Source organism: Eschrichtius robustus, chromosome 18 (assembly GCF_028021215.1).
Source record: "Eschrichtius robustus isolate mEscRob2 chromosome 18, mEscRob2.pri, whole genome shotgun sequence".
Taxonomy (NCBI): Eukaryota; Metazoa; Chordata; class Mammalia; order Artiodactyla; family Eschrichtiidae; genus Eschrichtius; species Eschrichtius robustus.
In genome coordinates, this window is record NC_090841.1 from 13,766,993 (window position 1) to 13,779,836 (window position 12,844).

The 12,844-nt window shown below is 31.8% G+C and overlaps 1 protein-coding gene across 4 annotated transcripts in view; it reads right to left on the reverse strand.

Moving 5' to 3' along the window:
• Nucleotides 1-456: 456 nt before the first annotated feature.
• The window catches only part of POSTN (periostin), a 33,985-nt gene continuing 21,597 nt past the window's right edge, over nucleotides 457-12,844 (reverse strand). Inside the window, exons 17-23 of one of the 4 annotated variants that reach the window (XM_068526614.1) lie at nucleotides 12,268-12,348; nucleotides 9,115-9,204; nucleotides 8,349-8,438; nucleotides 7,505-7,582; nucleotides 7,040-7,123; nucleotides 2,622-2,663; nucleotides 457-1,065 (exon numbers count right to left, since the gene is read on the reverse strand). In XM_068526614.1, the coding sequence (XP_068382715.1) occupies nucleotides 1,028-1,065; nucleotides 2,622-2,663; nucleotides 7,040-7,123; nucleotides 7,505-7,582; nucleotides 8,349-8,438; nucleotides 9,115-9,204; nucleotides 12,268-12,348 (503 nt within the window). In that variant the 3' untranslated portion in view covers nucleotides 457-1,027. The remainder of the gene's footprint in view (nucleotides 1,066-2,621; nucleotides 2,664-7,039; nucleotides 7,124-7,504; nucleotides 7,583-8,348; nucleotides 8,439-9,114; nucleotides 9,205-12,267; nucleotides 12,349-12,844) is intronic. The other 3 variants (XM_068526615.1, XM_068526616.1, XM_068526617.1) reach the window with 3 other exon arrangements.

Sequence of the window (12,844 nt, forward strand, 5' to 3'; positions counted from 1 at the left end):
GCCTAGGAATAATTAATTGAGGTATTTGTGCTCCTGTAGTGCTGTTTATTCTTCTATTATAGCCCATGGTACATTGTGGATTATTGATTTGTCTTTTTACCCTTTGAGGACAGTAGTTGTCTAATTCATCTTTTGAATCCTCATAACTTAGCACAGTTCCAGGGTTATATTATGTACTCAATTGATGTTTAATTATTGCTTCATTGTATAATGATTATTTATATATCATAATAGTTTTAAAAATTTGAAAAACACTAAATTCATTCAATTTCCTTTAATGAGTATTTGTTATAAAAAAAAAAAAAAGAGGTATAAAGTCCTGTTCCCAAGTCCAAACCTCTTATTAACTTAAACCTTGAGTTTTTTGAATTACCCAATTTGAAGTAATTCTTTTTATACCTGAAAAATGGATTTATTGAAATGTTTGAGATAAAAATATGTATTGCAAGAAGCACAAGACAAACATTTCAAGAGTACAAAATTAGCTGTAGAAATAACATAATTTTCTGGTAAACCCACATTGTATTACAAATGTGCAAAGCTTTTTGATGTAAAAGTTTTGGTTTTGCCATTATTTTTTTTTAATACTGAGCACCCATTTTTATTTATCCATTTCCCGTTGAGAGGTAACCCCTTGCATGCATTTTATCTCTCCATTATTCAAGGTTCAATCTTCTCAAGGGGTAACAGCTCACCACTCTGAGATCTGAACTGTAATTAATCCAGTGGCAAGGATTTTCTCTCATGGATTCCAGAGTTAGCCAGAAATTTTAATGTCAAGATGTAAAAGCCTGTAAGGTGTTACGTTTCCCTCAGATTCTATCCCACAGGAGGCTAAACCCACAATTTCCCTCCTGTTTCTCATTCAGAAAAAAAAAATACTATATTTGCATTCAGAATTGTTCAGTGATTGCTTGTTAGTGTTGGTGGTTCATTTCTTCACGTCAGCGTAACTCTCGTATTTTTCCTTTAAGATCAGGTTGTTGATTTAGGGCTTTGTAAACTTTGTTGTCTGGTGTCTGGATTTTCACTGAGGACGATCTTCCCTTGATCGTCTTCTAGATCCTGATTAGGAAGAAGGGAGAGCATATAGATTGTAAATGTGATGAAACTATAGTGTTTAAAAATATGATATTTTATGCATAACTATATTTATAAAAGACCATCATTTCTTATAATAAATGTTAGATTATGTTTTCTTAATAATATATTCTGGTTATGATGATGAAACCAAGTCCTCTTTTGATCAAAGGTATATGAAAATAATAATTTAAAGTGATGATTTTAGTTCCTTAGAAAATTTGGATGAATTTGCATGTTTAGAAGAAATCTGTGATAAAGCCTTCAGTTAAAAATTATGTGTACAACATAGATGTTCTGCGTTAGATGAATGGATAAAGAAGATGTGGTACATATATACAATGAATATTACTCAGCCATAAAAAGGAACAAAATTGGGTCATTTGTAGAGATGTGGACGGACCTAGAGTCTGTCATACAGAGTGAACTAAGCCCAAAAGAGAAAAACAAATATCGTATATTAATGCATATATATGGAATCTAGAAAAATCTTACAGATGAACCTATTTGTAGGGCAGGAATAGAGATGTAGACATAGAGAACAGACATGTGGACACGGTGGGGGGGGAAGGGGAATGAGGGGCTAATTGGGAGATTAAGTTTGACATAAATACACTGCCATTTGTAAAATAGCTAGTGGGAACCTGCTTTATAGCACAGGGAGCTCAGCTCGGTGCTCTGTGATGACCTAGTTGGGTGGATGGGGGTTGGGTGGGAGGGAGGTCCAAGAGGGAGGGGATATAGGTATACATTTAGCTGATTCACTTCATTGTACAGCAGAAACTACCACAACATTGTAAAGCAATTTTACTCCAATAAAAAATAATTATGTGTACAATTGAGTCTTTAGTTTCAAATGTCTAGATTGGACTGGGTTAAAATCAGATATGCCTATAATGCATTTATAAGCCTTCAACTTCTTTTGACTGTTAGTATATAATTATCATAGAAATTCCAAGCATGTAATTATTTTAAGTTCCACAAGGGAAATCTTTGAGTTTTGAATGCATCAGAATGTAAGGTAACCTATGTGGAAGATTAGAAAATGCACATAAATAAAGTTATAAAGAAAATCATAGTGCATGGGTGATATATACATGTATATAACCTACACATTATATCAAAATTTTGTACATACCTTTATTAATCATTTTCTGTATGTGTACAGTAGATACAGTTTTGAATTTATTTTTGTCTCAAACTGTAGCCTCATTTTAAATAATAGTTTCACAGAGTTCAGGTCTACCTGCTACCTATTTTTGCTCGACTCTGGTATTTAAGGGTTTCTTTTCAAATTAATTCTACTTGAGTCTACCCCAGTGGTTCAGTATGTCTAGCACTTTACATGAGTATAATTGCCTTTCTTTTAACATTTGTTTTTCTTATATTTTATTAATAGTGAAAGATTTATTTTCTGATTCGTATCATCAAAATACTTTGCTCAAAATAAAATATATTAGAATACTCTCCTTTTCTTTGGTTTGTCTTAATACAACAAAAGGTTTGTCATATATGCAAATTACCATAGTCAATATATTTACCTTGAATTCTTCTGTTGGCTTGTATCTTCCTCACAGGTGTGTCTGAAATTAAATAGCTTTAGTTAAAAATACTTTGAAATTATGGCTAATATGAGACAGGAAACCATAGTTGAGCAGAAGAGTATAAAGTTTTAAATAAACATCATGTAAACATGTAGATTTCTTTTGGAATAGTGAGACTTTTGCACTGGCAACAAACAGACATTTGTTTTCCATATATCATAATGAATGTTTACTATTTGCAAAACATATTGTTTTATTAGGGCATGTAGCACCCCAGATGATGTTCCATATTTGCATGGAGTGACTTACATGACTTTTTCACCCTTTTTATGACAAGCATCACTTTATGATGAAAGGATGTCTAACATTCTATAAAGTTTAGCAGAAGTATCTTCCCAGAGATATCCACGCATTTTTTCCAGTCATTCCTATTTGTGATGTATCAGACTTCTGCCTCTGTAAAATTCTCATTGTAAATTAATTTATGATCAACTTATAATACATGAGGACAACAAAATATCATAACTCTAGAAATATACCAGTAAGCAATTCAGGAAGTGTGTGCCAACATACTCCCAAATTTAATTCCAATCCTACAAGACCATTTAAAATTTAAGTAGCTAAAAATAATAAAAGCTTTCTTATTTTAGAATTTTAAGTGTCTCATAACAATGCAGTTTTTTGTTGTTATAGTTGAAAAATACTTCCCAATTCCTCATTTTTCTTTTAACTCATTGACAAGACCACTTGGTCAACCTAAATTCACATTTTCATTCTGTCGTTGGACATTTGAGATCAATGAATAAGTGTGGTCCCTATAGCGGCTTTGTTTCTCTGCTTACCTTCTTTATTTTTTCTCCAAGTTTTGACTTCTTGATTTTTATATATCATCTATACTCAACAATGAAGTCAAAATTTTTGTTTTATATATGTATTCAATGCTCTGAAATCCCATAAAAAATAAGACATGAGACTATCACCAACAGTATTTTGGGCTGTATAATATCAAGTTTTAAAAAAAGGGAAAGAAACATTAAGCATTTTTTGAAGAATTCTGTTTCTGCCTACATAGCACATTTCCAACATGTCTTTCCCCCCCCCCCCAGAATATAAGATACATAACCATTTAACACACTATATTAATACTATAATAAAATACAGAACTATAGAAAACCTGATTAGATTGGATAGTGAGGGAAAGTTTATGTGAGATAGAAAAGTCTGAATTATGGAATATGCTCCAGTTGATATATTTTTCTTAACTTCAGGTTTACTTGATCACAAAAAATGGCTTATGAAATATTGTCACGAAAAGATGGATCCAGTCTTTAAGCAGTGAATAAAAGCATTGTTTATAATGACTTATTAAATTCCAAAGAGCGCTTATTATGCAATTTAAAACAAGATTTCGACATTACTTTTCAAAACAAGCACTTACACTCAGATTTTCTTCTATAAATTTGGCAGCATCCAATTAATATATATCCAATTAACTAACTTGTTAATTTATTACTATTTGGCTATGATAAAATCAAAATAAGAAGTGTTCATTGTGGCAAACAAACATCTCTGGAAGAAAAGCTTGATTAAAGTGCAGAAAACCAGATTTGCTCTCAGTGGCTCTCTGCCATCTCAAACTGAATGACACTTGTATTAGGTCGTGTTTAGAGAAGCGAAATGTGGCAAGATAAATCAGTCATTGAACAATCCCACAAAAATGCTCCTCTCCACCGCATGTTTCCTGAAACATACAAAATGCTTCAGCTCACTTATTTGCAAGATTTTTGCATTTTTACATGGCTATGACTTTGGAAATTTAGAGTGTAAAGTATTACTTTGTTGACCATGTTAACGTTAATTGACCGTAATCCTGATAGTAGCTAACATCACTGAGAGTTTATATGCGCTGAACATTATTCCAAGTGCTTTTCATATATTGATTCATTTATATGTAGGTAACATTACTATCCCCACTTTTCAGATTAAGAAAACAAGGCAGAAAAGCATCAATTTATAATACAAGTTAGTTCAAGTTGGAACCCAGATTGGAAGCCAGACCTACAACCTGATCCTCTGTTCTCTACAGAAGCCATAAATCTTTACATGTTATACAGGCAGATTTGTCAAAACCTTCCCAGATAACTTTTTGTTGTTGTTCCTTTCTCCATAGCCTACGACTTTGCTGTTCTCCCTTAATTACTTTAGTAGTTTCAGTAAATGTAGTTCTATCTAAGACAAGAGTTGAAAAACTCTACACATTTTATGAGAAGAATTTTTAGTTAAGTGGTCTGAAGTGTTTCAATGACAGATCATAATAGTAGTACCAAACTGACCACTTAGCCATGTTAATAAGCATGACCTAAATGATTGAGGAATACACTCAGTTCATCAAAATGTACTATATGTACCACAATATGAGCAGTTCAGATAGAAAACTCCAAGCTTTGAGATGAAGATCACATTTACCTATAGATCAATTATCAATACTCTGAAAGAAAAAAAAAAAACCAATCTTGCATGACATAATCTTTATTTACACCAGCTTCTTTGTAAATTGGTGTCTCTTGGGATCTAGACAAGAGGCACTTGTTACTCAGTGTTGACCCAATGGTTTTACAGGGCTGGAAGAAAGAAAATTAGCATGTCCACTTAGTGTCCAGATATTAGTAACTATACTGCTTATATTGTCTTTCTTATGAGAAAAAAAAAAAAAAAAAACCCTTGGAAATGTTTTGATAAAAACTTATGTTGTGACATTGACAAAACCAACGCGTTATGAATATGTGGAGAAACCAAATACTGGGAACTAAAGGAATCAACCTTTGGGATGAACATAAACCAGAATTAAAGAAGGATTCCATTAGCAAAAATCAGAGTATCTTATTCTTGTAACAGGTATTATCTTCTCTTGGCTGAAGTTAGTCTTCAGTACTTAGTTCGTTATTTATAATGGACTTGTTAATGGGGGCTTATTGAAGGGGAGGAAAACATACTTACCGAAGTTTAAGCCTAAATAAATTAAAGCAATATATACAAGTGCAGTTACTAATTGGTTCATTCTCTACAAAGCACTGCCATTCTACAAAGCCGCTTACTATGGCAAGGACTGAAAAAAAAAAAGAATTCAGCTTAATTTTCATGTCTTCACGTCTTCCCTCAAATCCCTACCTTTTTCTAGTACAGTGTTAAGCATTTAGAGGTAGATGAGTAAATTCTGTATTCGATCTCACAGGAAACTCGTTCTGTTGTGTCTTTGGGAGTGTCACATATTCCCTGCAGTCTGAAAGGAAATCTTGTATTTTTCAGACACAAATTTTTCTACTGAGGGGAAATTCAGTCATTGGTTCAATAAAAATTATTTATTTTTACTATCACTGAACAGTATCAATACTATGTAAGAGATTCTACCTATATAAAAATAAAGAATAAGGAAACAATAATTGCCAAAAATATACACGGTCCAAGAGAATTTACAACTTCTTGGACATAGTACTACAATTTTAAAAATTTTAAGCATAAAACCCATTGGGACCATACTTTGGATAAACATTGAACTTCAATTCAGTGTTTATCAATTCACAGTATATTTCAAAGAGCATATTTGATCTTTCTAAATAATTTAAATACTTGTTTCTCTAAAACAATTTCTTACCTTAAATTCTTTTATTGTTAAGAAAATGAACTAGAAATTAATTTATTCAAATACCAATTTCCCAAATTAAACTTTATTAACATTTACTATTTCTTTGAGTAATTACCATTGAGAGTTTGTGTAAGATTTTGAATTCTTTTTTTTCTTCTTTCCTTTTAAAAGTAGGTCCTTTTAACACCACAGGCAGAGAACATTCCATATTTTAAATATTAAAATTAATTTCATATGCAAAATAATTTACAGCTCCAGGTATAGATTATCACTCAAACTGTTAGAAGAAACAGATAACCCATTCCCAAGTATGTAGTTTTGGAAAATAAAAATACTAAATGCAATTTTTTTTGCTAGATCTATGCACTTAAAAAATTCATAAACATGCCTCTTATTATTGATGGCGCAGTGAATACATTTTTTAAAATATAAAAAGTATTTCAATTTGGGCTTCTTTAAATAACTACCAATTTTTAAAGTATCCCCCTTTCACATACTAAAAATATCTTTACGGTTGTCTGTATCAAAGCAAAAAAATATTCACTGCTCCCCATTGAACTTTTTAAAGACTGTTTAAACTAGTAATTCTTTCTTTATAACGCTTACTATAACGACCATTGACCCAATCAGTCTGTTAAGACAGACATGATGTTGTCTTTTTTAACCTAATTAAAACAAAACAAAACAACGCCTGAATGCTCAGTCTTTAAAAAGTTGAAAATCTCAGTTATCAGAACCTGTTAAGTGGGTTAGTTGTTTCCCTTTTACTAACCTCCCTGAAGCAGTCTTTTAATTTCTTCATCTTCAAATAAATGACCATCACCACCTTCAATGAATTTGGTGACCTTGGTGACCTCTGAGAGGATACATGTTTATAGCAGAAATTGGTTTATGTAATAAAAAGGCAGGAGATGTGATGTGATATATAATGGCATCTGCCCAACAATGAATTCCAGACCAACACTTGGTTCTTTCTTGGTTTTTAGTGTTACTTTTTGATAAACCAATTTTCTTACAAAGTTGTTGAACACTATATAGCAAATATAGAACAAAACAATCAATATGACTGTCATTTGAGTTTCATTCCCTATCTTTGGACTTTTTTCTTGTGTTGGTATGGAACTAGAACAAAGGAATGAGATAGAGTAGAAAGTGTAAGAGGCTTCAAAGATTATTTTAGACTTTGGTATAGATAGCTTAAAGAAATCCACATTCTTATTCTTCTAGACATACTGACCTTCTTGCAACAATTTCTTCAGAGTTTCTTCTGTTTCTCCACCACTAGTTGAAATTCTAGTGTATTTTATTTCAGGACCTAAAGGAAAGACAAAAAAAAAAAAAAAAAAAAAGGTTCTGAAACAAGGCTGGTCAAACTTCCTCTGTAAGGGTCACATAGTAAGTAATTTAGACTTCATGGGTCTGTGGTCTGTGTTGCGGCTATTTAACTTTGTCCTTTAGAGTGCAAATAGCCATAGACACTGTGTAGATGAATGGTCACACTGTGTTCCAATAAAACTTTATTTACATAAGTAGGTGGCATGGGCCATATTTGCTGACTGCTTGTTTAAACATGGACCGCCAGGGAATTCCCAAAGACTTAAAAAATAGCTGAATTCAGAATTTTAGGCTAATTCACTGATGGAAGACTGATACAGAGGTTTACTGAAATTATTGATCAGCTGTTCTATACAAACTTGCATATTATTTTGGCGTGTAGATGTGTATGTGTAGACCTTAAGATTAAAGGAAAATCGAAGGAGGGAATGGTTTTTCTTCTAGGATTTAGTAACTCATTAATAAATAGCAAAGTGAAGATAGTGTATTATATAATACACATGCATATTCATAATAAAAACACATGCTTATAGATTTGTCTCAAAATTTCCAATTCAGAGGCAAACATAGATTACATATTTAGGATTAGTATTATTTCTACCAAAAAAGAAATAAAGTAACTTCAGTAACCACTAAGAAAATGACTTAGTTTCTTTAATGATTCTTATAGAGATATTTTAGGATTAAATATGGTTTGCTCTTTATAATCCAGGCATAGTTCATATACAGAGTTAAAAATTAATTACCTTTAATGATTCGTTCTTCTCTTGTCTCTTTTTCAGTTATTTCCACAGGCACTCCATCAATGATTTTGGTGTATTTTTTAATAATTGGCTCTGAAATAGGGGAAGAAAATGCATTTGATTTATCCCCTTATGGCGTCTAAATGGCCATAAGCTAGACGTTTTAATGATTAAATGTATTTCTCACAGCAGTGCCATTCAGAATTCAATCATAATAATTTTGGGGATGTTTCTCAAATAAATTCATATAGCAGAGGTCTAAGAGGTAGTGGTTATGTCCTGAATCTTGGGTAAGGGAGAGAGCCAACTAGCAAGCTAACACTCCGTGTCATACTTGTCTCTTGACTGCGGAATGAGTGTTCAGGGAGAATCCAGGGAATTATACATCATTAGAATGGGAATCTTATAAGTCCTAGCAGTGACTTATTAGTCAGTCTTATAGAATGGCCACTCTTTCTTCTAAGTACAATATGTTCTTTTGTATTGACATGATTGTTTTCATTATATTTCATAATCATCCTTGCATATGCAGAGTAATGACAGTTTTGTTGGAACTGGTGAGTTAATGGTTAAATCGATTCCAACTATATCCATTAAAAGGTAAACTATGTTTTAATTGATTGGCTAATAAGAATCCGTAACTGAGAAAAGTTTCCCCACAATTTATATAAAACAAAAGTCCAAGAGAAAACCTCAGATATTCAATATATTTAAACCAACACTGTTTGAAAATGTTCACAGTAGGCTACAGGAAACACACAGAACGCACCTCCATGGATCACTTCAGTTACTGTTTCACCTTCTTTAATCAGTCTGAATTCAGGTTCACCTTCAATTTTGACCTTTGTTATTGTGGGTCCTAAGGCATTGTTTTAGGAGACAAATTATCATGTTAATGTAGTCCTTTAAATTTACCAGATCAGGAAATTTATTTCAACATTTGGTGTTGCTCAAATTTCAAAGTGGTTTCAGGCTTTATGAAATCGGTTTTAAACAGTTCCCATTGTCCTCAAGTTAAGCAGTATTTTTGAGAACAAATGACTCAGTCTATCGGTGTGCTACTAAAATAACTTTCATCTGCTTTAGCATTTAAATTGATGTTTAATTGATCCATTTATTCATAGTTGTAAAGTATGATCATGCAAAATATTATATGTGACTATACATTGTGAATCATACAGTATGTACAAATTTGAGTTGCTCTAATGATAACTAGTGTAGATCTTACTTTACCATACTGATATTGTCTATTACTTTCTTTTCTTGTTAAATTTTTAATTTAATTTTTAATCAGTCAATATCTTACATTTTTTATCTAATGGGCATAACACTGAACATCAAAAAAGCCCAACTTTAGGCCTACCTTTAAAATATGAAATTCAGGTTTTATGAGAAAATAGCTTTGAGTACTTACCTTCTATTTGTGAATGATGCATATATTTACTGATTAATAGTTAAACAGTCCTTCAAATGCAAAAGTTAAGTGTTGCATTTGACTTGCAAAATGATTTTGCTCCCAGAGAAAATCATTTTGAATGTTAGAAAGCAGATTACTACGTTAGTTAATCAAGACTGTTTCTTAGAGGAGAAGTTCAGTACATTTAACTCATACTGTGACACCCTTCAACAGTTGAATATAACTATATTTGCTTGTCTTTGAGAGGGTTTATTTGTTTGTTCAGAAATTGTCAATGTACACCATTACCCAGAATTATATAGTCTAGGACAATCTAAAATAATGAAAACAAGAGTACAGTTTATTCAAACAGTAAGTATTTCGCACCATAACATTTGATCTATGTGGTTAAGGGACACTGAGTATCAAAACGTAAGGCCAAGTTTTTAAGGTGTGGAAACTTCAAAAGGAAAGAACAGCTAAGGAGTTTAAGAACAGGAAATGGTTAATAAAATATCCCAATAGACATTTCTTTAGTAGAGCCTCAACTGGAATGTCAGAAACATTGTCTATCCTTAAATTCTATGAAGGCAGGGATTTACTACCAAAAAAAATTTTTTTTCATATTTATTCCTGGCGGGCACCTACAAGAGTACACAGCACAATACGTGCTCAATACGTATTAAGTTGATTTATTCTTAATTCTAAAATTTGGTTAGGTACCGTTTATAAGAAACATCTTAAAATTGTGTCTTGGGGTCTAATTTATTTAGTAAGAATTCAAGAGTTATCGATGAATCAGCAAAAGTTCAAACAGTGAGAAGGAAATGCCAACAGCAATTCTAGAACTGGAGAATTGTAAATGGCTGCCAAGGTAAGTATTTGTCTCCCTCATTATGTTGCACAAAGTAAAACTTCCAAATTTTTTAACTGAAGAGTTGTTAATGCATAGGTGACTTGAAGCCATTTTTCATCTTAGTTCCCTTCATAGGAAAAACTCAAGTAGAGCTGATGCTTCATTGTGTTCCTAATTGAAGAAAAGTAATACAATAGAATCCTGCTCACAAAGATTGGGAAGATAAATGGGTTGAATGAAGAAGCTTGAAAGAAAAGAGAAGAATCTTTGAAAATAAAAATAGTACATGTGAATGATTTTTACTATAGAAGCTGTGTACAAGTGATTATACAAAATTTTAGGGAATCTAATTTTTAAAAAAGAGTACAAGAATTTAAAAATCAAGGATCATTTTTCATTAAAATGATCAAGAAGCATTTTCTCAACAAAAATTTCTGAGATTTAACTTCTTAAATTATGAAATTCTCTTCATCACTATATAAGAGCAATCAAATACTCAAATGACAATAGGTATAGTATTTTTTTTAAAAAAGCACAGATTCCAAATACCTCAATTTTAAGTCTCAAGAATGTATAAAAATATAGATAACTAACTAGCTAGGAAGTACATTTTTACATACATACTTCTAATGTCTAAGTTTTAAGTAATGACTCACTTTTAGAGGAATCAAAAGTATTCAAGAAGTTGCCATCTCAATTCGTAAAATGAGAATACCCAAATCAAAGATAATTACAATTATAGTTTTCTTGAGATTCAATTGAGGATATCGTCTATTCCTTTTTTGGAAGACTGTTTTATTCTTCTTACAGAATAATGAAGAAAACCTGGTCTTTCTTCTGTGGCCAGTCACCACAGTAAGATTCTTAGACATGGAAATAATTCTTAAGTTCCGATCCTTTAGGAGTAATTAAAATATGTGAAATGAAGGGGGCATCAGAGATGTTGGAGTTGGCTAACATACACGGTAGGGGGAGAGAGAAAAGTAACTTTATTTAATGCTCTAGTCTGAAACATCAGGAGATAAGTATATATGTAAGTATATATGTCTATTTAATGTGTTATATATGTATACATATAAGAATATGTAATGTATATTATATACAGACACACATTCAGGGCTGGAATTAAGGATTCTAAGGTTTGAGTCAACTGCACCAACTACTTATTTCCTCTGTTTCTGGTGGTTTAATTAAAAAATATATCATGTGTGGATGTACATCTTAAAAGCTTTCTTCAATATACAGCTTTTGTGCTCTCAGGTTGTTGAATCAAAAATGCCTGCACCTTTTGGAACACATCGCAACAGTATAAAAGAGATTTATGTGAGGAGACTGGAAACAAAACTATAAAGAGTATACTCTCTAAAAGAGTCTAGGTGCAGGAAAAATAGCTTAGGATTTATTTGTATAGTGAGTATCTGGGTACTAGTGCTAATGCAACGGTAAATTAAGTTCAAATGAAATCAAATACAAGCAAATGTACTGAAAGTATTAGGAATGCACCATCTACTCTGCTAAATAACTTGCATTCCGCATTCTGCTGTTAAATGAGCATGCCATTGATATAGAAATATTTAGCATGTTAGTTTCAAAAAGAATGTAGATACATTCATAGAGATCAGTCTATTATATGGATTTTTTAAGGAACCATGTATAACATTGATTTTTACCTTCTGTTTTGATAATAGGCTGAAGACTGCCTTCAATCACTTTAATTTTTGGTTCCACAACTTTGGTTATAATTTTAGTTGCTGAAAGTATAGAAAGTGGAACATAAATGATGTTTACATAAAAACAACCTGAACGAAATTGTCTCTTTTTTTGGGTCTTTGTTGGGTACTGAGGTATCAGATGTGGTAATATGTTCAGGCAGTCAGATACAGGAAATATTCATGGTAATTATCTAGTATCTTCTCATGTCCAGATGATGAACTCTGAAGTCCAGTGACTTGGATTTGTTCCAGTGAAATATATACTTGCTAAGTGAGGAATTCTATCTAGAAATCTATCATTTTGAACTGCACTACTAAAGCTCTTTACCTTCTTTTGTACTTCTTGAAAATATTGGCTGCATAGCAACAAAGACAAATAAACATGATTAATTTCATGCAATTCATAATATCTTAAATTGCATTGTTGGATTCTTTCTCAATTAGAAGAAGACATTGAAAGAAAAAGACTCAAAATATTTTTCATGCATTTGATAACAGTGATACAGAAAGGAAAATACAAAAATAGTTCAGAATA